Raw genomic sequence first — 24,055 nt, 5'->3', positions numbered from 1 at the left:
GGGAATGCTTGGAATTGTGTTTTTTCTGCTAACTTCTGTGAACTGTGTTTCAAACTTGCACATGTTGTGGTGTAATGATACATAATAAACATCCCATGTACAAACACTTGTAAATGAATTATGTGTGTACAGGTATTTAGTAAACGTTTGAATAATTCCGTAAATTGTCAAGATTGCCAAAAAATATTATTAAAAGCAAGTTTCATACGCTCAAAAACATTAATTTTATCCTTTACTGCAGAAAAATAAGAAACTGAAATTGATCATTATGACGTCATGAGCTAATTAATGACGTCATCGAAAAAACACATATCAAGTTTTGTAAGGAATTGTTTGTAAAACAACTTGGAACTAATAATTGTAACGAAAAACACTGATAAACTGCAATTTTATGGAAAAATAGAATTAAAATGACGTCATTTCGTAAGTGATGACGTCATCGAAATTTTTTTATCAAATTGTAGAAAATTTTATACCCAACAACTTTCCCAGAGAAAGTTTTTGCCTATCTTCTATCGATTTTGCATAAAACCCTAAAGAGCAAGAGCATGTCTAAACAATAATTTTTGTCAAAAAGAATCCAGCAGTTAAAGGGTTAATTTGATCGACGCACTGTACGCTAACGTAGCACAAAATCTCTTCATGGGAAATGCATGTGGAACTATTGTAACAATGTACCTGACTTGGGGGACAATCTCCTCTTATTTTACTACACAAACTCTGATTTGGACACAGACATTAATCTGACATATAAAACCAATCGACTATTCCGTCACAAACTTGCTTGGGTGATATGATCAACTTTTTATCCAAACATTGGAAACATCTAAACTGTCCGTTGACAAAACAAGGATCAGATTTATCAGAACATTGAGCCACTGAGTCGTAAACGTTGACCTGGGGCAAAATACAAATACCCGTTCTCGATGATCCAGAGCATTTAAAACCAAATCGCGACTTGTTTTCGTCGCTTTTGTCATTGCAACCGCCAACAGAATCTTCAATTCCATCGCAAAAGTAATCGTTCAATATCATCTGTTGATTTTTGCAAATAAACCAACTGTCACAAAAGTCAGGAGGATTTTTACATTGAGCGATAACACAGATAACTTTCTCGGAGGCGCAATTGTTGATGTCGTCGGTGCAAGATGCTGGGATGACAGTGTTGCACTTTGCTGGAACTGTGGAATGTACAAGATACCTGGCAAGTTGTTCACTTTTACAAGCAAACATAGTGCAGGACTGACTAGTGAAGTTGGAAACTGAATAAAGTTCGTCACTTTTATCATAGCAATCTTCGAAGCTGTCACCCAACCGGTAAAAAGGTATACATCTGCCAGTCGATGGGCAATGTTTGTTACCAGGATCACACGGACATCTTGCGTAAACTCCAGAACAGTTACATGCGTTTTCTGACTCGTCACTTCCATCAAAACAATCACGATTTCCATCACATAACAAAGATCTATTAATACAACTTGCCTCTCCACATTCATTTCTTCCATCACACTGTTTCTTTTTACTAATTCAACCTTTGTAAATAGAAGAGCTGCAGTTGTTTGTTTCGTTACAAGCGCATTCAAAACTATAATCAAGATTACAATTAGTGCAATTACGTTCGTCACTCCAATCTCCACAGTCATTTTTTTCGTTGCATAACCGTGTTTTTTTCCCGATTCAATTATAATTACGGGCGCAGTTATTTGTTTTCAAACAATCACATTCGAACTTAGCCGGACAAATACAGTTAAGTTCATGACTCCAATCTCCACAGTCATTTCTTCCATTACATTGTTCAGTTTTGGCAATGCAACCACTTTTCGATGTACAGTTTCTACTTTGGTAACAAGGACATTCAAACCTGTTAGCAGGGCAAGTACAATTAACTTTATCGCTCCAATCACCGCAGTCATTAATTCCGTTGCATTGTTATTTTTTCTTAATGCAGCTACTACGGGAAGTGCAGTTGCCTGTTTTGTGACATTCACACTGAAATTTATCAGCTGGACAAGAACAGTTTTTTTCATCACTCCTGTCTGGACAATCGATTTTTCCATCACATCGCCAGCTTTGAGTTAAACCACCATATTCACCTTTACAAGTGGTGTTAAAGAAATCACACTGAAATCTGCCATCGGGACAAATGTCGCTAAACTCGTCGCTCCAATCCTTTTTCTCAGCTCATATGCAGCAATAACACATAGCACAGAAAACCAGTAAGAGATTAATATAGTCAAAACTAATTTTAAGTCATACAAAAAGTTTTGGTGCTATTTTTAAAGAAGGTTGGTTCAAATTTTACATCACCATGGAAACCAGAGACACGGCCAAATTTTCCTCAGTGACTTTTAATCTCTTTTTTGTCTCGCCTCTTTGAAATTATCAACAAGCTTTATTTTTCTTTCTGTCCAAAAAATTAGTAACCATTTTTTTCTGAACCAAAGCAATTAGAATCCTTGTACGCCATGGTGACAAGTCTTTAGACCTCAAGTTGTGATGTTTTTATAATACTTGCGTTAAGTTAAAGTCTACAAACTCAACTCAACAAAATATAAGTAAAGTTGAAAACGCAAAACCATCATGTGGTCAGTGTAGGCTATAGTTTCCAGACACTTGTCGAACACTCCAGAGAGCAAGTTTTTATGACAGCACAACAGAAAAATTAGATCAATAAAACACTTTAGAAATATGTTGGATAATTTCATTAGTGCTTTATTCACTTTCCGTTTACCTGTGCAACTATCAAGCGGTTGTCCTGTAGTTCCTGATGGACAAATACAAGTAGGTGTTGCGCTAGATGAGGCAGCACATTCGGCACCTCTGCCACAAGGAGGGTCACACGTAATTAAACCTGAAAAACAATAACAAATTAGTTTCTATCGGGCAGGAACGTGGCCAAGAGCCGCCTGACTCATATACAGACATAAAGAAACGAATTTTTCCTCGGGAGCGTCCAGTGTGCGGACCCAATGAAAAAAATGGCCAAAATACTCCCATATTAAAACCGAATAGTTTTAACGAATAGATTCGGCCAAACTAACCTGTATCTGCACCGTAATTTTTGCTAGAACTTTCTATCCACATTCTTATTGGAAATCAAACTTACGAATCGATGGACTTGGCATACGTCGGGCAAAAGCCATGTACACATAAGTACAGAACACAAGTAACAGCTTCATTTCGTTCGCGTTGCCTCGCTGAAACAAAATAAGATTTAATCATTTGGTTGCCGAGTTTTAACCCGCTCTGCTTGCTACACCCCGTGGGAACATTCTTAATTGGTAGTGCAACCATCAACACGGGAATTGTCTTAAACTCCATTCATAGCAGTGCTGCAGATGTGATGAGCTGGCAAATCCTTAATTGATTGCACTTATCTTCTCAGGTGTATTGTGTATATATTGGTGCTTTCTTTGTTCACGCTGCGCTGATGGATATAAAGCGGCGGTTGTCCTGAAACCTAATTCTGTGTAAATTAGGATTGCTCACTTAGGTGACCATCATTATCCGTGGTGTAGTGGGCAACCGCACAATACAATGGACATTCGTTGGAGCACAGGGCCCAAATTTTCTATGGACACAAAGAACAACCATACAACCGACGCGCTTCTTAAGGTGTCTACAATGGACGAATTTCGACATATAATTGCATTCACGGGTCGCACTTATGCTACCTTTGCACCACGTTCTACAAGTTTCAAAAGCATTGCCATATGACTTAACAAAACTCAATAAAACTGATTAAGCCGACAATAAAACCCCTTTCCTTGCAAAACCTTAACAGCCTGACCTGGTTATCGACTGCCGAGTCTGGAACTCGTGATAGAAAAAAGCATAATGTTAAAAAGAATCAAAGGAACGAAAGAGCACGTGGTTTAATCACGTGACTAGTCAGTGGCCTCGGGTTGGTCGGTAGGCAAAATGTAAAAAGTTTAAAAGGGGTAAGAACGCTAATTGCCATTGGAGCAAAAACGAAGCTTGTCTGTGTAATGTATTTGACATCTTACAATTTGTTTTTGCTTTCTTTTATCTAACGCAGTGTGTCTTACCAACGATGAGATACTCTACACTTTTAGGCGGAATTCGATCATAATGTTTTTTACAGTTTCTCGACGTCATTTTTTGTTACATCTTAACTGGTAATAGGGGTAAATGAAATGTATCTTGTTGTTGCCTGGGGTGATAATCCTGTAATGTAGCAAACAACCGCGCTAACATTGTGTAATGCACAGGTTTACAGTGTCTAGATTTCCATACTTACCCTTGTCTATGATCTGTTTTGAAAATAAGAAAAAAAATTAAACGTAAACTTTTATTACAATCTTTTTGTTTATGCATGTAAAAATAGATGTCAATTTTATTAGTCACAGTGAAAAAGGTTAAACAGTTTTTTAAAAAGCGACTTGTATTACTCTCCGGGCATATTGTTACATACACTAAACACTTTGAACATAACACAGCAAAAAAGTATATTTGAACGCAACGTTATAAAAGCAATACGGGTTTTAAACTAAGCGCATATGGCAACTAACAACAAACCGGCAACACAAACACAGCAAAAATTACAAACACAACAAATGTACAGCATTTATTTTGTCTTTAATCTGAATTGAGAGTGAGGCAGACGCCCTGAAGAATCCAGTGTGAAATATGTTCGTGTGTATGAAGATCAGCTTGGAACACGAGACCTACGCCCATAGCGTTTCGTCTCATTGATGTTGTATACACTGGTGTGGTGAAGGTGTTTTGTAGCTTCAAGCGATGAGCCTCGATTGGTATTACTGTGAAGATTGAAAACGTTGATTGAAATATTTTCAGTGCTTTCGTTGTTGTACAAGAATGGTCAGAAAATTCGGTGGACAAAATGTAGTTTATAACTTAGTTTACCGAAATGGAAATTTAACTTTGATTTAATTTTCTTTGTGCCTGAAAGAATGATACCCAAACAACATGGCGCTAAGCTATCGATTGTCTTACTAAATTCCGAAGTTAGGTCCTAAAATTGGTGAAATAACGACACAAATTAGAATGAGTGTAAGTCAGGCCTGAATTTTGCCCGTTTTAGTCAAACTCAACCCAGAAACCTACATACCTGGCCTGACTTATAGCTCTGTATCTGACTGGTTTTGTCCTTGAGGCAACTTAACCTTGTACTTAGTCTGTTCATTTAAACCTAGTGTACAGTTTGGTTTGAATTGGTCTTTATTTTAAATATGTTTCAATGGCAACCATTTTTTGTTTCTGGTGTACGTAATTATTTTTTATTTTGCCTAAATCGAATATTATTTACAAACATTTGCGAACCTAATTATTTTCCAAACTCGATTGAGTTGTTGACAATAAATAAGGTTACCTTTCAAAACTGGAAGTTCTTGAACAAGCTCTTTGGGTTTTGGTCGAATCAGGCAACAGTTTTCAAGATCCCATGCAGCACCTTCCAGATACAAACCACTCACGAAGCAACCTATAAAAAGTACCATACTTTTACGATGCAAGATGTAAGTTAATAAAAAACAAGTTAGATATAATTGTAAATATAAATAGCTGCATGAAGAAAAATACTCGCCCGATACTAGCAAAACTGAGACTCTTTGTGGGACGATGTTTCGGCAATAATGGATCGGCCTTACAAAACTTGGCCTTGATGACCAAGTCATGCAACGCTTACAACACTGAACAACAGGACACGAATCTACCTTGGTGAGTTCTTTCTGTGACTTCTTCGGCTGTAGACCACTTGGTAACTTGTGTGTAGAGGGTTGAACGATCAAGAGGCCATCCGTTCTTGCGGCATGTTGCCTGCACCAGAGCTGTGAGGTAAGACTCGGGAATGTGCAAACCTGTTAAACACAGAAGTAAACATGTATAACAAAGTTAATGATATCCAAGTGGATCATGCTAATTTGCGATACTTTGCTTTAAGTTTTTATATTTTAATACATGTATATTCGGGTACTAATATTTAAAGAGTAGAGAGTACATGGATACTAGTACACAGACAGTACCGAGTATTCGGGTACTCATACGCAATAGCGTGTAAACAAACACTAAAACCCGAATAGTGTCGAGCATTTGGATAATACAAACTGTTTCGACTATTCGGTATTAATTCTCAAATAGTACCGAGTTTTCCGGCACCAGTACACAATAACAAGTTTACGGATACTATCCAATAGTATCGAGTATTCGGGTACTAATAGTCAAATTGAACGAGTATTTCGGGTTTTACCACAAAAAAGTATACTCAAACTACATAATGGGTACCACGTATTCGGAAACTGATACTTAAATGGTTGCATAGTCTTGGGTACCAATGCTTAAACATTTTCGAGTATTCGATTTGGCTTTAAAGGGGAGATTTAAAACTCACCAGACAGCCACATCACAGCAGGTTCCCCTTCATTCACCCAGCCCGTGTATTGATCGAATCTTCGCTTGTAATGTTCCATCCAATTGCCGAGAGACTTCAATGTGTCAGGAGCCAGTTTTCTCCAGATGGAGGGAATCTGTCCATTAAACAAGGCTCGAGCCACTTCGTCAAGTTCGTTACTCATTCCAACTTCACCAGCAAGTGCCTGAAGTAAAGAAGTTTGACTCGGTTTTGTGATTTGATTAACGAAAACGAGAGGTTGTGTATTAAGTGAATGCATATTGTTGCCAATGTTCCAGCCATAGGCTTGGTTGTGACAAACTTCATTTATCAGTGGAAGGTTTGCTATTGTATTTTAAGTAACGAAAGTCTGGTCAGAGTTAGAATTGCAGTATTTAAAACAGACAATTTTTTTAAATTTTTTTAAAGGCTTATTACACAATCCGCATGGGGATAAAATATTCCTGACGTGGCCATTTGTGAAACAAATTTTCCGTTTAAACGCATAATCTGGTTAACTGCATAACTGCAGAATTCCGGTCATACAAATTGTTCATGCGATTAACCAAACACTATACATGAACGCGAACATTAAAATTAGACATCAGTGCTTTACAATTTACATGGTACATTTCTGATCAGTGAAACAAATCCTACCCTCTGCAGTTCCACCAACGACTTTGACATCCTCTCAATTAGTTTGTTCCATCTTTCAAGTTCTTGCAGCAACACAACAGTTGTTGGAGTAATGTTGTTTGCAAAGTTTCGGTGAATCTTGTCGAGTTCAAACTGGGCGGGGATCTTGTTCTGTGGATTTGTGTTGAAAACAAATAAGTGCCACAGTATGCGAGTCACATTAAAGGTGTCATACCGAATCACCCAGTCACCAAGCATTTTATTTTGACAAGGCGAATGCTAGATTCAAACTTATGACATGAGTCTTCACAGGATTCGCCATGTACTGACTAAACTACACAGGCTCAAAGGTATACCAAGCGAAAGTCGGGTCACTAGCACTTGTTAGCTTCTTAGTAGGGAATCGCAAGACTGACCAATATAAGTCAACATGAGCATAAATTTTGAACGGGTGTACTAAGATTTTTATTTGAGTATACCGTAATCGCTCACAACCAAACAAACTTTTTATCTCACTCAGGCTAGTCAGTTCTATTCGACGGAGTTTATAATACAAGTAAACGTGCCAGACATCCTGAACCTCAATATACTTGAAACAAGTTAAAGTTTGACATTCTACTGTGCCAGCAAACCTGGATATCCTTTGCCACGTTGCTAATGAAGTCATCACGACTTATACCGCCTCCAGTGTCACCAGTTTGTGGCTGAAGATCGACCAAATTCTCCCACATAGCACGTGCAGCCTGTGACAAGGATTAGAAAATCTCTTAAAGTGCTTAAATAAAGTAGAAATCTTAAACTTCTTACGCGTTGTGATAAAAATGTAAGCTTTGTTCCAACAGTTGATCACGATAACATTTTTAACAGGGATTTTTATCAAACATAATCTATCATTTTTATCAAGGTTTGGCAAACTTTAATTTTGGCTGTCCGGAGTAGATCAAAATAGAAAGAACCTTTTCAAACTATCATAAATAACTTGGGTAATTATACAAAAGAGCAAAAATGTTGATGTTTTTAACGAGCTAAAAAAATCGTTTTGTATGAGGGATTGCAAACTTTTCGAGAATAAACAAAATTTCGGGAGTCTGAAGTAGTTTGGGAACCACTTTCTCAAACTAACATGAAAAATTCCAGTAAGGTACACAAAAAAGCAAAAATCTTTCCATTTACCAACAAACTACAAAAAAACGAAACCAACGGTACAATAGGGCGATATTCGTTTGTGCTAAAATCACGTAAGTTACTTGCACGTTTTAAGTAGTCTTGACAGTTTATACACCCTTACACATACCTGAGTGTAGTAACCGATCTCAGCATTAGGATGAAGCCCGAACACTTCCGGTGTGTTGCTGAGCGGAAGTCCTTCGATGAAATCAACATAACTATCCTTGTTTCCCTGATCTTCGGGGATTTTATAGTCGACATCTTCGTTGTGGTAGAAGTGGAAGGGTTGGAAGGCGTCGAAAATAAAGTCGCCAAAGTATTCGTCCATGTAAGTTGTAAGCACTCGACGATCGAAGTTATCAATCGCCCTACCACCGTACATCACCTGAACGAAAAATGTCATTTTTGTCATATACATATATATATATATAAGCGTGTCATCCTCTTAGCAGTCAGACGTTGTCACTTATTCCTTTCCAGCTCTGTCGGTTCGAGCAGCATCGAATTAGCTCCACAAGTGATGTGACTTTCACTGCATGTTTAATTCGCTCTATTGCAGTCAGTTGCGGGTTTAATTCAGTGATGATTCTCAAACTGACCTGTTGGGACCACTTTTGAGCGTTTTGTAAAATTAAGTAGGTGCTGTGGGGTTTCGGTATACTTTACCAGGGCAAAGTTGGCTTTTACTTTTAAAAAGTAATGTGTAAAATTACTCCCTGCTTTAATTTTATGTTTAGATCTTTTACACATGGGAAAGTTTTTAACTGCAAAAAGCACTGCACTTGCCACTTGCTTAAGGTGGATGTATTAGATTTGATTTCCAGTGTGGAACAATCAAACGTTTTAAGATTTTAGGACGTGGTAACCCAAGTCAAAACTGCTCGTTCTTGCCCTAGTGACCTCGTTCCCTTTTTGCGTTTAAATTCCAAAGTAAAATCTTAAATCGTGTTCAAAATCGTATTAATCATTTGATAAAAAACGGTTTCAAACATAAAAAATGATCTATCAATTGTGCCAAATGTTTGTCGACGTCCGGAATTCCTTCCTATGTTGTTAAATGCCCCCCAGATCTATCACATATATGCTGCTCACCTCTCCAATCAAGTACTTGAGAGATCCCCATGGAATTTTATCATCACTCAGTTCGAAGGCTTTCCGCAAGTAAGTCTTCAAGATGTCCATACAGACCTGCAAAAGATTGAAGGTTTGTAGTGTTGCATGGAAGCGCGTGTAGAGAAAACGAATATTGTAAAGAAGCTGTTGCTGCCCGACATGGTGTATAATGAACTTGTATCACAAGCTTGTTATTGCTGTTTTTGTGTTATTGATGCTCTTGTGGCTTCATACAACCTTTATGTTTCAAGATATGCCAGTATCCTAATGAAGGCTCCTAGAACGTCGAAATTTCGATTATTTATGATAAAAACTGCTGGAAGAGCAAGAGCAATACTCGTTGATAAACAAACATTGTAACTTATCATGTGTTGAAAAATCATTTGCTTATTTAACAAACTTGCTGACTTTAAAACCAAGTTTCTTTGTTATACTGGTGCATAAACTGACAGGAACACTATCGGATATAATCTTGGCTTCATGATTGTTTACAATGTCGATTATAATATCAATACATAACGTATTACCGTGTGATCAGATTCGTTGAAGTCATACGAGATGTTCCAACCGATCTTGCCGTATTTTCGCCTCTCTTGCACCACCGCGTGGAAGAAGCTCAGTACGAATACCAGTGATCTACAACATGATAACATACTTATGTTAAATTTAAGTTAACATCAGAACGGCGAACACAATTTCTTGCATGTATTGTGGTGCTTTTAATAATGCTATTTTAACAAAAAGTAGAATTTCTAACTTTGACACAGGTGGTTATTTGAAGGTTATATGAATGAAAATTGAAATGCAATAATTTTGATGCGGCATTTAACTCTATTCAAATTTAATAATCTGTCTTGTTGGTCCTTTAATTTTTGCTCAATTGATTATGTGTTGTGACGAAGGTGGGCAGGACATATATATAACATTATGCCTGGATGATTGAATGCTGATTTAACAAACTTACAAACTTCAAAATCATGGCCATCAACAAGAAAGGGTTATGAGCAACAAGCTAAATCTTATTAGATCAAGGTACACAATTCACGGTTTTAATTCTGACAAGAAAGACACAAACCAATATCTTTGCAAAAAACACATGAAGCCTTTCCACAGCTTTTACTGGTCTTACACTTCGTTTGAGAATGAGATAAAAATACAAGACAATATATTTGTAAAAGTCATAACGAAACAGACAAGCCAACATATTTGTATGAAAGTACTGTTACTTGCTTCCTAGATCTTACATTTCATTTGAGAATGACATAGGAATTGTCGACCGGTACGCTTTTTTACAAATATGTTGTCTTGTCTGTTTCTTGTCATAAGATTAAAGTTTATCAAACTGCTTGACCTGTATGCTGGATGGGGACATTCCCCAAGCATGGTGGCCGTGATCTTGTGGTAAGTACTTCTCAAGTTCAACTTCAAACCGTTGGGAGGTTCAGTGACGACCTTGAGTGACCTCTGCAGAATTCCGATAGGAAACTCCGGAATCGACTCGGTGGTCAGCCACAATCTAAAAACAATAATGAATTAAATTGGGTCATGAACAGGTTTTTTTTAAGGTTTGGTTTGGGTGACCGCTAAGTAGTTATAAGAGACCGGAAGTGTTTCATTTAAATACCAAAAAATAGCCACATTTGCTTAAACGAATTATTTATTAGGCTACTGGCAAATTTTGGGAAACCGCTGGAGAAATTTGGGGGACCGTTTCGGACCAAAACACCTTAAAAAAACACTGGTCATGAACATTAAGTTAATGCAGCAGTGCAATGAGTGGAATAAAAATTTTAGACCGAAAAACACCATGTGCAAATTCAGTACTTTTCTGTTCACAAAATAGTCAAAACAGTGTGCACTGTCTGTAACTTATCATTTATTGACTTGTTGCTTTTACAAAAGAATGTCAATTTAAGTGCAATATGGGCTAGGATAATCATCGTTCGATTTCATCTGAATTAAAATAGGTTTGACAAATATAATGGTCCAAATGTAACTTGCGACATTCCTTCTTATTCAACGTTTCCCAAAACATATTACAAGTTTAAAACAATAAACTACTACATTGGGTACGATATCTGGTAGCCTGAATCACACGGGTAAAAAAGGTCGATTGGGCAATCAGAGCACATCTTCACCTGAAGTCGGGATGCGGTTTCTGGATGTGACCCAATGCCTTTTCCAAATCCTTGAGCCACTTTACAAGTAGATGGCAATTCTGCAGCATCAGCCACTGGCCACGTGCTATGGCGGTTTCCAAGAGTTGCAGGGCGACTTTCTCTTGACCTTGACCCATAGCGAGGAACTTGAGGCGATTGCCACCAAAACCAGATCTAATAATATAGTAGTTTGATTTCTATAAAAATGCTGGTAAGATCTCTATAAAACAGTGGTTTAATTTCCATAAAAACAGTACTAAGTTATGATCTCTATAAAATAGTAGTTTGGTTTTCATAAAAATAGTAGTATGATCTTTATAATATAACAGCATAATTTCTTCAAAAATTATTAGCATGATTTCTATTAAAATATTAAATAATCAGTGTATGTGTTATGTTTGTGATCAACCTAATAATTTTATATTTGAATACGATGATAATATGAGTTAATAGTGAAGATCCAACCTTTCGGCGAGTTTCATGAGGTCACTTGCTGGGTCGGAACCCGGACTGAGAATGAAAACAATCGGAGATAGAGGGTTGCTCTGTTCGTAGATCGCCTCGAAGCTGATTATCGGGGGTTGCACATATTTCTCACCCACCTTCACTATGACGTAATTGGTGACAGCGCGAACGACGCGATCAACACGGAAGCATCTGTGTATAAGAATTGAGGCTATATGACATCACAATTAAACAACTACAAGCTCAGGTATTACTGATAAGTGGTTCAAAATATTGCATTTTTTTAGAAGATTGTAACACCCGAATGACTTATGCGTAGTAAAGTGTTGATGTATAAGTGTTGCGGGCAATTTATTTCACAATTAAACACTTGAACAAAGTAATAATATCGAATAATTGCAAACAATGCAAAAATGTTAACGTATTTTGTAGCACCCGAAACGGCTCAAATATTGCGTGTAGCATTTTGTGTCGAGGCTTATTTCTAAATATTGCCTGTTCTAAGCAAGATGTAATGACGAAATTGATTTTTAAACGCTTTTTCGTTGGTTCCGATAAATCATCAAATTAATGCCAGATAGGCAATTACAACTTTTTATTTTAGCAATAATTTACAACAAAAAAGTTTTTCTTTAATTTTGAAAAGTTTGAAAATAATCATTTCGGTTCATCTTTAAATTTTGCACCTCACCTGAGCAAGCAGAGTTTGTTGAAGTCTGAAATACCGTCCTTGTATCTTCCAGGGATGGGAATGGACTCAGGGGTGTCGTGGTCGTACCAACTCTTCCAGCTCTTGTCATTGCGTTCCACGTCATCCGGTAGTGATCCAAACGTTTCCGGTTGGATGCGAGCCAACTCAATGATGTCTTGCCAACCCTGGTCCGGCACCCAATCGTGTGGTTTACGTCGGCTAAATAATTGAAAGTTTGTTTTTCGTTTGAACACTGCTAGAGACTTTCCATAACGTCATAAGTATCAACTGGTAAATCTAAGAGGCACGTTGACATTTATAGAAGTGTCTGAACAAAACCAAAACCATTCTGTAGTGGGTGCATTTTCTCTTTTTACCCACAAAACATGTACGTAGATATAGCCATCCAAACTGGAAGAGTCATTTTAATCAGAGATTTTAATCACGTATAAAACGTCACAAAACCCAGGCAAATGCTTCTAGTCAAAACCTGAACCAGTAACAATAAAAGTCGGTATATCGTAAGTATTTACGTGGATTTGTTAATTTGGTTTGATGATTGATTTGTGTAGCTGTGCAATGTCTGCGAAACTATGAAAAAAATATTATGTGCAATTTTTTCCTGTGTATGTTTAGTGGCAAAATTTTTCTGATGTTTAAGTATAGATTTATTTTATGCATCATTGGGCGCTAAAGAAAATGGAAACTGATTCAACCTGCTCTTTTCCAGTGCAATGTTTCCTTTGTAGAAGAAATCCAATTCCTCTTGACCGATGTTGCCTTGGTCTTGTTCGAGTTTGATCGTCATTTGGAAGGAAAAGAGAAGTTTGTGCTTTTCAAACAAACCTGAAATACAACAAAACAATTATCACATTGAAAAATAATCAGTCCCGTCTAGAGAAATTTAAAGATAAATAGAGAGGGGAGAAAGAGAGGAAACTATTATAAGCCTAACTAGACAGGAAACATTGTAATAAAAAATGCAAGTCTCACTAAAAGAGTGAACTTTTAAAAGACCTTTTGCAAATAGTTTGCAAATAACAAGACAATATTTTCACTTACACACTATTTAAGTACAGACATACGTTTAATGCAATGTACAACTCTGGTTGGCGAAACGTCAGCAAAAATACAAGTTCTTGAAAAAAACAACTAGTATTTTGTTTAGCATTACACCAGTTGAATGACAAATTTGTTAAATGTACATTTCTATGCACCAAAACGGACCATTATTATCATATTTGCAGATATAACTCTAATAATATTTAAGATTTAGCTGGTTTACATTGTATGTAGTCGAATTTTGCCAAATTCCTTTTATATTGAACCAGCCACTAATAAAGATACCTATGGATTACAACTCTTTAAAAAGACCATAAACCCGGTGTATACCTGTGCAAGCATAGTTGTAGATGTTATGAGTCAAAGTATCAATGATGTTACGCAATCTCTTGTGCAGAATCGAATCTGGTAGACTTTTGCGCAGGGACAGATCAAATACATCCAGGAATGAATTGAGTGAGAACTGGTACATGTTGTTGACTACAGACATCTCCGACAACACGAAGAACAGAATGGCGCCTCGTCTCGCGGCAGGACGGTAGCTGACAAAACACATTGTTTATCAACAAAAGTTTTTGCTTGCAGAGATTCCTCACAAATGTATTTGAGGATTTTTGAGACAAATTGCAATATCCCTCAAACACCTGAAACGTGCGTTAGTATGTTCGCTTCTCAAGTTTTATTTTGCTTACGCGGAGAGAAAACAATTTTATTACAGCAATAAGACAAGGCTTTAAAATTTATTGCAAAATCTTTTAAGCCACGTAAAACCCTGCAGTCATTAGCAGCTCTGCTTTAAAATGAATTTAGAAAATACCACAAGAGTATTAGTGTTCTATTACTATTAAGCCCGCTTTATGCAACAAATATGTCTTATTGAACATACCCGTCTCTGAGTTTATCAATATCGGCCGAAGTCTTCGCAGCCATTGCTAATTTCTCCGACACTTCCGTAGCTTTTGACTTCGTCTCATCCAGTGTTTCGATCAACTCCGTGTTGTCCAACATGTTTCCTGCAACACACATCAAATTTTGTAACACCTAACCTTTTTGTTTGTTTCTTGTTTTGTTTTTCTGTTAATTTGCAGTTTATAAATATGTTGTGAGCCAAACTAATCACGTAGCTAACGCCACGACGGTTGAGTAGTTATAGCAGCCGTCTTATGCTTATGGGTTCTAGCCCTGCCTCGATAACTTTTGTTTTTCAAAGAAGAAATTTTAGCGTCATTGCACAAACCCAGTGGAACTGGGGGGTTGAACCATATAATATAAAGTAACAAACCCAAAGACAAAAAATACAACAATGACCAACAGCGCGTTTTACGAGACGGGCAGCTGCACTAAAGAACACCTTTGAGCGCTGTTCATCAAATAGATAACAAAAAACTATCAGTCGAGTAAAATAGTTTCCTACGGTGTTTTTCCCAAATAGAGAGGGGACTTTATAATAATTTTGTTGAAAGATTTTTGAAAACAACAAACCTTTGGAAGTTGCGAGCTCCCGGAGCAAGGAATCTTCCAGATCTTTGAGAAGCTTCTTGTTTTCGGATGTTTCCTGGATCAACCTCTCACGTTGCTCCTCCAACTCTTTGCGTTCAAACTTCACGATGACAGAAAGGAGCTGATCTACAATGTGACAAAACCCACATGTTAAACTATGTTCTCTGGGATAGTTAATGGAAATTGTAGTACAGGCGCGTAAACCACCCCAGCGTACAGTTGTTTTTCAGACACAAGGGGGTCAAATATCCTGAAAGGTGTTTGAAAAAGTATCATTTATAGAGGTACGTTTCTAAAATGTCGCATGAAGAAAGCACGTGGCTATTTTGACTATAATAATAAGTTGAAAAGTGCATTCTGTTTTCAAGCGCAAGACAGGTGTTGAAGGCAGTAAAACGGAACTAACGTTTATTTTTCAATTATCGCTTTTTTAATATTTATTAGAAATGTAAAATTAGCCATCATATGAATTGATTTTTGAAGCTTGTGAATATCAAATATCATTTTATCAGTTCATTAAATTGGACGCTACTTAGAGTTTTGCCTTTCCAAACACAACAACAAAATACACGAAACTGCTGTTTTAGATCGAATCTGAAAAACAACCTTACCTTCTAACCCCTTCAATGTGACGGTGTAGTTGATAATCATGGCTTTACCGAACACAGCTGGGGAGTATCGGGGATTGGATAGTTTGCTTGTCAGGTACAACTTGAAGTTAGAATCGTAATCAACCTCCTTGTCACCTGAAATGGATAATTTGAATTTAGGGATTTTGACGTTACAAGCATGTTAAAACCTAAGCCTTTTAAAGTTCAAATTTAACCTAATGTTTTTGTCAATATGCGTGATAATGATTTCACTGGACAAACTGTTTTACAGCGTTAGGATTATAAAACCAAATAAACTATTTTTAAGAATTCAGTAACAGCGAATTCTGTGATGAAATAGTTTGGGTAACAAGCACGATATCCTCCCTATTTCAATGTGGGTATTACGTGTATAAATTGCGTTTTAGGTACAGTAAATGGTAGTCATATAAAACACAAATTCCATTTTTTAAGGCCTTCATCGCAAAACGCTGTCACTTAACTTCACCTGAAATTTCGCCTTGCAAACGAATTATTTTTTTGAAAGTGAGACTGATACCAAAGTGTGAAAAGCAACTTTTATTGAATTATACACAAAATTCTTACCCAGTATAACAAATTCCCTTCCCTGTCCCCCTTTGACGTCTTTCTCCAACACATTATCGATAACAGGGTCAATATACTCGTCGACATCTTTAAACAGGAATGGAAATCCGTATTTGATTGCCAACTCAAGTTGTTTAAGAAAATCTGGGCTATTGAATGATGATTCCTGTACAATTAAGAAAGTATTGTTGGAGTATAAGTTGCCAGTGTATTCGGAAAATAGTGAACAATCTGATAAAAATGTAAAAATCTGATAAAATAAAATTCCCTAAATGATAAGTTACAGACAGCGCACACTGTTTCGACCTATAATGTCTTTACAGTGCAGCTGGTTATAAGAGATTTGTCGTTTAGGCTAGTGTTGCCATCCAACTGCACTTCAGTTTGCTGGATGTAACAGGCTGAAAAGCTATGTCCTTCTAACACGTTAGATGCAATTGACCAAGCGACTGTTTGCGAAACAAATAAAAAACAGTGTGCATCGTCTGCAGCCAATCTAAAAAGCATTAAAAACTAATAGAAAGCTTTTAAACGACCTAAATTCTGTAACATACGATTGTGCAAGCTGTCATCACAAACTTAACAACTTACAGAAAGCAATAAACTAAATGCAAGACACAAAACTGTTCGACGAAAAACTGTGTAGCCTGGAGTGCGACATGCTGGTCCAATATATTTCCTCAAGTCTTAGGCAAACAATCACAAAACTCTTCACAGCTTCAACCAGTCATATGCAAATAACTAAAGCGCTCGCTCTGTTCAGACACGAGCCGCATTTCGTCGATTATTATCAAAACGCGCGTGTGAGGCGCACTTGCTCCAGGCGTGCAAACAAAATGGCGGTCGACCAGAACCATAAAAAAAACCGCCGGTCTGATATGATCAGCTATTATTAAAGCGCGTATGCCTTTAACCACAGACGACGGTCTTATCTGTGACTGTAAATCGGTCCATAGTAAGTGTACTTACGATGGTAACGATGCTATTTAAGTTGCGGATGACAAACTTTGACAGCAAATATCGCGAGTATTTACACAGCTGGTCAGGAACTCGTTGAGTTTTTGGTGAAAGAGTCGAATATGACAAATGCGTTTATTGGGGGTGAACGTTTGTAGCGGTCCTATGGTGTAACGGTTAGCACTCTGGACTTTGAATCCAGCGATCCGAGTTCAAATCTCGGTAGGACCTCGTTTTTATCTACACTTTGTATATTAATGTTCGCACATTATGAAATTGTTTGTTGTTTCAAAGCTGTTTAACGTGTCGGTCCTATGGTGTAACGGTTAGCACTCTGGACTTTGAATCCAGCGATCCGAGTTCAAATCTCGGTAGGACCTCGCTTTTATCTACACTTTGTATATTAATGTTCGCACATTATGAAATTGTTTGTTGTTTCAAAGCTGTTTAACGTGTCGGTCCTATGGTGTAACGGTTAGCACTCTGGACTTTGAATCCAGCGATCCGAGTTCAAATCTCGGTAGGACCTTGTTTTAGTAAAAAAGCAAATGTTAAATCGACGATGATGCCACCAAAATTAAACAAACAAAAGCATACAGTTCATTTTTCCCAAAACTACTGACCCTTTTAATACGGCTATTTTTGCAAAGTTATAGTCTAATATTTTTCGTTAGTACACTCGAAATAATTCTGCAAGAATTAAATGGCATATTAATTTCATTGCAACGAGAACTGATCACCACGAATGATCATGTGCCCAGTTTTTGAAATGCACGATACCTTAAGGTTGTTCTTTTCCTCTTTCTTACGAATCCAGCTCAAAGCCTGTTCCTGTGGATCAATACACAGAGGAAATCGAGATGCGCGGGTTGTTAGGATTCCGTTTTGTATTGAAAGTTCATCGGGAGGCAAACCTAAACAACACATTTGACACTTCTAAATAGAGTAAACCTCGGTTAATCCGGATCTTCGCCTAATTCGGATCTTCGCCTAATTCGGACAAAACTCGAGGTACAAATGATTTGTAATGTGGTAAGGCTTGAACTAATCGACATAGGATAGTACGGATCTTCGCCTCGAGGTTTACTGTAATAAAGTATTGATGAATTGGTGCGTAATTTGAACACTATGCAGGCGTTTTACCATCGACTCGATAACCCACACTAGGCTGTTTTCGCCCTCATTCCAACTTTATACAAAATTATTTCGCCAAAATTTAAATTGCCCAACTTAGTGACCCAGCACCTTTTATAGAATTGAAAATATTACTAAAATATGAAAATATTTTATTTTCTATGAATATATTTTATTAGCCACAAAGGGGACGCAAATTTAAAATTATGTTTTTTGATACCTTAAAGTTGTATAATGTGTTTTACACTCAGATATTGGCTTTAATCTTCTTTTTAAGATCTTTAAAAAATATTGCAATTTTAAACTACGTTGTCAACATACAAAAACAAAGACAGGAGGGCAAGTTACCAATTAACTAAGTTAAGTTTGTCAAGCACGTACCTTCGGAACCCCATTTGCTGATTTCCACTTCGTCAGTAAGAAGACTCTCAAGACGGAACGGTTCCGACAAAGGGATTTTTCTTTCCGTGACATCCTTCACCCAATCCTCGTAAACCATACTGTTGCGGAATTCCCAGCTAAAGGCTCCTTCGTAACTCAGGAAAGCCGACGATACAAGGCAGTCACCAAGAAGTCTGGAGATAAATTGATAAAATAAATAAACACTGAAAAAAAAAACTCCTGACAATAGTAACATTTATTCAAACCAAGATTTAAAGTAGCTAATGTTAACATACACATGTACTGGGATCAGCCCTGGAACATTGATGCAGACCAGCGATCACAACATACTCATTTAATGCTAAATCATAGCACGCCAAACACATTGAAGGCGTAATACCGGATCAAGCCGGTCTCCCAAGCATTCCCATATCGCAAGACAAGCCTGTTGTGGGATTCGAACCCACGACTAGAGTCTTTCCGGGACTCGCGCTCTACCAACCGACATACACAGGCTCAGTGGTGAACCCGTCGAAGGTATTACGTAACATTTTTTTAATGTGACAAAATATAAATTTGGAAACTTTTGGATGGGTGTTCCAACACATTCAGCTATAGTAACATTTTGTCCAAACAAAAACATCAAGTAATTATTCATTGGGGAATAGTTAAGTACAAATAGCAAAAATGTATTCGCCAATGCATTCAAATAGTGAGGCGTACCGCATTTTTGGACTGTTTTAATCTGCGTGTTAATTATAAGAGTTGAACACAAACCACTTTCAACAAATAATGAGGCATTTAAAAAAAATTAAACCAAACAAATCAGACGTCATAATACAAATGCTAACCAAGCTACTTTATACCAAACCAACTTAATACATGTCTAAGTATGCGACAGAGAGGATAGCTTTTAGATTTTTAAACACGATGTTTCATGGGCAAAAACAGGATCATACACACGTGCCTGACAAGGTAAAACCTACCTCACTCTTCGCTTCTTTAATTCTTCAAGCTCCAGATTCCAACGCACATTTTCCGACCCGAGACCACTGATGAGTTTGTCTGCCGCGCGAAGTCGTCGTTCCATGATTTCCGCCTCCTCTTGCAGTTGTCGTTGTTCAGCTATCGCCTAAACATCAAAAAATACTCTAAACAGAAAGGTAAATGGTAAGTTAAGATCAATCCGGCGCAGTGCCGTATCACTAGAAAAGCGTGAAAATATATGGGATAATCGAAGTCTTTGGCAAATTCAACCATTTACAAGTTATGAAATTGTTTGTTATTTCAAAGCTGTTTAACATGTCGGTCCTATGGTGTAACGCAGGGGTCCGCAAATAGTGGGTATAGACCCAAATTTGGGTCGCGAGACCTTCCAGTCTGGGTCGCGAAATATATTAAATTTCCCATGAATATTAGCATCGCATCTACAGTATTAATGAATTTCGGCTTTTCTAACCTTTTTATTATTATTGCATTGTTACGTATGACTAAGTAACTATGACATAAAGTATATGTAACAATCCAAAAAGTTAAGCACACCTATGCAAGCATGCGTTTTCTGATTAGCTGTGTTCTCAACACAGAGCCCAACGTTCTCATTTGTTAGAATATATACGTTCGTTTACCTACTGTTTTATGTGAAAATAGCAACTGACAATAGCATAGTAGCAATCTTAATATTGATATTTAGTTCATTAGTATTTTCCACAAACGTACATGCTAAAATGCTTGGGTCGCGAGAATTTAGAGCAATTTTGCAATATGATTGGGTCGCGAGAATCTAGAGCAGCGGTTCCCAAACTGGGGTCCGCGGTCCTTTAGGGGTCCGTGAGGCAATTTTGGGGGGACCGCGAAGCGGGAAAAGTAATTCTATATTCTTATTTAGCGTCAGTTTGTGCCACTGAATAAGTTTAAATAAGAGAATTGGGAATCGACTGTCTCCATTGCTAAACAATAGCCTTTATTGAATGACAACTATCAAGACCTTGTTTGTTTCGACTTTGTTCGCAGAATATGAAATTGTTTGTTGTTTCAAAAGTCTTCAAAACGTCGGTCCTATGGTGTAACGGTTAGCACTCCGGACTTTGAATCCAGCTACCCGAGTTCAAATCTCGGTAGGAACTCGTTTGTTTCGACTTTTTGTAATTTTCCGATCGCATATTATAAAATTGTTTGTGACATGTCGGTCCTATGGTGTAACGGTTAGCACTCTGGACTCTGAATCCAGCGATCCGAGTTTAAATCTCGGTAGGACCTCGTTTGTTTTAACTTTTGGCAATTTTATGTTCGAAGAATATGAAATTGTTTGTTATTTCAAAGCTGTTCAACATGTCGGTCCTATGGTGTAACTGTTAGCACTCTGGACTTTGAATCCAGCGATCCGAGTTCAAATCTCGGTAGGACCTAGTTTTTTCGATTTTTTTTTAAATCAATGTTCGCAGATTATGAAATTGTTTGTTGTTTCAAAGCTGTTTAACGTGTCGGTCCTATGGTGTAACGGTTAGCACTCTGGACTCTGAATCCAGCGATCCGAGTTCAAATCTCGGTAGGACCTCGTTTGTTTTGAGTTTTGACAATTTTATCTTGGCAGAATATGAAGTTGTTTGTTATTTCAAAGCTGTTTGACGTGTCGGTCCTATGGTGTAACGGTTAGCACTCTGGACTCTGATTCCAGCGATCCGAGTTCAAATCTCGGTAGGACCTCGTTTGTTTCGATTTTTGGGGGTTTTAGCTTTGCAGATTATGAAATTGTTTGTTGTTTCAAAGCTGTTTAATGTGTCAGTCCTATGGTGTAACGGTTAGCACTCTGGACTCTGAATCCACCGATCCGAGTTCAAATTTCGGTAGGACCTCGTTTGTTTTGACTTTTGGCAATTTTATGTTCGCAGAATATGAAATTGTTTGTTGTTTCAAAGCTGTGGACCATGTCGGTCCTATGGTGTAACGGTTAGCACTCTGGACTTTGAATCCAGCGATCCGAGTTCAAATCTCGGTAGGACCTTGTTTGTTTTAACTTTTGGCAAGTTTATGTTCGCAGAATATGAAATTGTTTGTTGTTTCAAAGCTGTGGACCATGTCGGTCCTATGGTGTAACGGTTAGCATTCCGGAATCTGATTCCAGCGATCCGAGGTTAAATCTCGGTAGGACCTCGTTTGTTTTAACTTTTGGCAATTTTATGTATGCAGAATATGAAATTGTTTGTTATTTCAAAGCTCTTTAACATGTCGATCCTATGGTTTAACGGTTAGCACTCTGGACTTTAAATCCAGCGATCCGTATTCAAATCTCGGTAGGAACTCGTTTGTTCCGATATTTTGGTGTTTTAGCTTTGCAGATTATGAAATTGTTTGTTGTTTCAAAGCTGTGCAACATGTCGGTCCAATAGCGTAACGGTTAGAACTCTGGACTCTGAATCCAGCGATCCGAGTTCAAATCTCGGTAGGACCTCGTTTGTTTTAACTTTTGGCAGTTTTATGTTCGCAGAATATGAAATTGTTTATTACTTCAAAGCTGTTCAACATGTCGGTCCTATGGTGTAACGGTTAGCACTCTGGACTCTGAATCCAGCGATCCGAGTTCAAATCTCGGTAGGACCTCGTTTGTTTTAACTTTTGGCAAGTTTATGTTCGCAGAATATGAAATTGTTTGTTGTTTCAAAGCTGTGCAACATGTCGGTCCTATGGTGTAACGGTTAGCACTCAGTACTCTGAATTCAGCGATCCTAGTTCAAATCTCGGCAGGACCTCGTTTGTTTCGATTTTTTGGTGTTTTAGGTTTGCAGATTATGAAATTGTTTGTTGTTTCAAAGCTGTTTAACGTCTCGGTCCTATGGTGTAACGGTTAGCACTCTGGACTTTAAATCCAGCGATCCGAATTCAAATCTCGGTAGGACCTCGTTTGTTTTAACTTTTGGCAAGTTTATGTTCGTAGAATATGAAATTGTTCATTATTTCAAAGCTGTTCAACATGTCGGTCCTATGGTGTAACGGTTAGCACTCTGGACTCTGAATCCAGCGATCCGAGTTCAAATCTCGGTAGGACCTCGTTTGTTTTAACTTTTGGCAATTTTATGTTCGCAGAATATGAAATTGTTTCTTGTTTCAAAGCTGTGCAACATGTCGGTCCTATGGTGTAACGGTTAGCACTCTGGACTTTGAATCCAGCGATCCGAGTTCAAATCTCGGTAGGACCTCGTTTGTTTTAACTTGAGGCAATTTTATGTTCGCAGAATATGAAATTGTTTCTTGTTTCAAAGCTGTGCAACATGTCGGTCCTATGGTGTAAAGCTTAGCACTCTGGACTAAGAATTCAGCGATCCGAGTTCAAATCTCGGCAGGACCTCATTTGTTTCGATTTTTTGGTGTTTTAGCTTTGCAGTTTATGAAATTGTTTGTTGTTTCAAAGCTGTGCAACATGTCGGTCCTATGGTGTAACGGTTAGCACTCTGGACTTTGAATCCAGCGATCCGAGTTCAAATCTCGGTAGGACCTCGTTTGTTTTAACTTTTGGCAATTTTATGTTCGCAGAATATGAAATTGTTTGTTGTTTCAAAGCTGTGCAACATGTCGGTCCTATGGTGTAACGGTTAGCACTCTGGACTCTGATTCCAGCGATCCGAGTTCAAATCTCGGTAGGACCTCGTTTGTTTCGATTTTTGGGGGTTTTAGCTTTGCAGATTATGAAATTGTTTGTTGTTTCAAAGCTGTTTAATGTGTCATTCCTATGGTGTAACGGTTAGCACTCTGGACTCTGAATCTAGCGGTTAGCACTCTGGACTCTGAATCCAGCGATCCGAGTTTAAATCTCGGTAGGACCTCGTTTGTTTGATTTTTGGGGGTTTTAGCTTTGCAGATTATGAAATTGTTTGTTGTTTCAAAGCTGTTTAATGTGTCATTCCTATGGTGTAACGGTTAGCACTCTGGACTCTGAATCTAGCGGTTAGCACTCTGGACTCTGAATCCAGCGATCCGAGTTCAAATCTCGGTAGGACCTCGTTTGTTTCCACTTTTTGGTGTTTCAGCTTTGCAGATTATGAAATTGTTTGTTGTTTCAAAGCTGTGCAACATGTCGGTCCAATAGCGTAACGGTTAGAACTCTGGACTCTGAATCCAGCGATCCGAGTTCAAATCTCGGTAGGACCTCGTTTGTTTTAACTTTTGGCAGTTTTATGTTCGCAGAATATGAAATTGTTTATTACTTCAAAGCTGTTCAACATGTCGG

At 37.8% G+C, this 24,055-nt stretch overlaps 1 protein-coding gene and 14 non-coding genes across 15 annotated transcripts in view; 14 read left to right on the top strand and 1 right to left on the bottom strand.

Moving 5' to 3' along the window:
* Positions 1–4,329: 4,329 nt before the first annotated feature.
* LOC145230289 (dynein axonemal heavy chain 10-like) overlaps positions 4,330–24,055 on the bottom strand; it is a 124,169-nt gene continuing 104,443 nt past the window's right edge. Inside the window, exons 72-93 of the mRNA XM_080095681.1 lie at positions 19,818–19,963; positions 18,832–19,025; positions 18,097–18,230; positions 16,360–16,525; positions 15,775–15,909; positions 15,146–15,289; positions 14,550–14,676; positions 13,994–14,205; positions 13,318–13,447; positions 12,602–12,820; positions 11,911–12,102; positions 11,425–11,619; positions 10,638–10,802; positions 9,814–9,922; positions 9,266–9,361; positions 8,301–8,558; positions 7,639–7,749; positions 7,028–7,177; positions 6,371–6,575; positions 5,697–5,840; positions 5,354–5,464; positions 4,330–4,781 (exon numbers count right to left, since the gene is read on the bottom strand). Of these exons, the coding sequence (XP_079951807.1) occupies positions 4,600–4,781; positions 5,354–5,464; positions 5,697–5,840; positions 6,371–6,575; positions 7,028–7,177; positions 7,639–7,749; positions 8,301–8,558; positions 9,266–9,361; positions 9,814–9,922; positions 10,638–10,802; positions 11,425–11,619; positions 11,911–12,102; positions 12,602–12,820; positions 13,318–13,447; positions 13,994–14,205; positions 14,550–14,676; positions 15,146–15,289; positions 15,775–15,909; positions 16,360–16,525; positions 18,097–18,230; positions 18,832–19,025; positions 19,818–19,963 (3,525 nt within the window). The 3' untranslated portion in view covers positions 4,330–4,599. The remainder of the gene's footprint in view (positions 4,782–5,353; positions 5,465–5,696; positions 5,841–6,370; positions 6,576–7,027; positions 7,178–7,638; positions 7,750–8,300; positions 8,559–9,265; positions 9,362–9,813; positions 9,923–10,637; positions 10,803–11,424; positions 11,620–11,910; positions 12,103–12,601; positions 12,821–13,317; positions 13,448–13,993; positions 14,206–14,549; positions 14,677–15,145; positions 15,290–15,774; positions 15,910–16,359; positions 16,526–18,096; positions 18,231–18,831; positions 19,026–19,817; positions 19,964–24,055) is intronic.
* Positions 17,476–17,547, top strand: Trnaq-uug (transfer RNA glutamine (anticodon UUG)). The gene has a single exon. It is a non-coding gene; the product is annotated as a tRNA-Gln (tRNA).
* Trnaq-uug (transfer RNA glutamine (anticodon UUG)) lies at positions 17,625–17,696 on the top strand. Its single transcript has one exon. It is a non-coding gene; the product is annotated as a tRNA-Gln (tRNA).
* Positions 17,774–17,845, top strand: Trnaq-uug (transfer RNA glutamine (anticodon UUG)). The gene has a single exon. It is a non-coding gene; the product is annotated as a tRNA-Gln (tRNA).
* On the top strand, positions 21,019–21,090 carry Trnaq-cug (transfer RNA glutamine (anticodon CUG)). Its single transcript has one exon. It is a non-coding gene; the product is annotated as a tRNA-Gln (tRNA).
* Positions 21,168–21,239, top strand: Trnaq-uug (transfer RNA glutamine (anticodon UUG)). The gene has a single exon. It is a non-coding gene; the product is annotated as a tRNA-Gln (tRNA).
* On the top strand, positions 21,317–21,388 carry Trnaq-cug (transfer RNA glutamine (anticodon CUG)). Its single transcript has one exon. It is a non-coding gene; the product is annotated as a tRNA-Gln (tRNA).
* Trnaq-cug (transfer RNA glutamine (anticodon CUG)) lies at positions 21,466–21,537 on the top strand. The gene has a single exon. It is a non-coding gene; the product is annotated as a tRNA-Gln (tRNA).
* On the top strand, positions 21,764–21,835 carry Trnaq-uug (transfer RNA glutamine (anticodon UUG)). The gene has a single exon. It is a non-coding gene; the product is annotated as a tRNA-Gln (tRNA).
* Trnaq-cug (transfer RNA glutamine (anticodon CUG)) lies at positions 22,360–22,431 on the top strand. The gene has a single exon. It is a non-coding gene; the product is annotated as a tRNA-Gln (tRNA).
* Positions 22,807–22,878, top strand: Trnaq-cug (transfer RNA glutamine (anticodon CUG)). The gene has a single exon. It is a non-coding gene; the product is annotated as a tRNA-Gln (tRNA).
* Positions 22,956–23,027, top strand: Trnaq-uug (transfer RNA glutamine (anticodon UUG)). The gene has a single exon. It is a non-coding gene; the product is annotated as a tRNA-Gln (tRNA).
* On the top strand, positions 23,254–23,325 carry Trnaq-uug (transfer RNA glutamine (anticodon UUG)). The gene has a single exon. It is a non-coding gene; the product is annotated as a tRNA-Gln (tRNA).
* Positions 23,403–23,474, top strand: Trnaq-cug (transfer RNA glutamine (anticodon CUG)). The gene has a single exon. It is a non-coding gene; the product is annotated as a tRNA-Gln (tRNA).
* Positions 24,054–24,055, top strand: part of Trnaq-cug (transfer RNA glutamine (anticodon CUG)) — a 72-nt gene continuing 70 nt past the window's right edge. The window contains exon 1 of the tRNA in view: positions 24,054–24,055. This exon is cut by the window's right edge and continues 70 nt beyond it. This is a non-coding gene — a tRNA (tRNA-Gln).

The sequence above is a fragment of the Phallusia mammillata genome, chromosome 5 (assembly GCF_965637545.1).
Source record: "Phallusia mammillata chromosome 5, kaPhaMamm4.hap1.1, whole genome shotgun sequence".
Classification (NCBI taxonomy): domain Eukaryota; kingdom Metazoa; phylum Chordata; class Ascidiacea; order Phlebobranchia; family Ascidiidae; genus Phallusia; species Phallusia mammillata.
The sequence above is the reverse complement of the archived record's forward strand: the minus strand, read 5'-3'. Positions and strand labels throughout refer to the sequence as shown.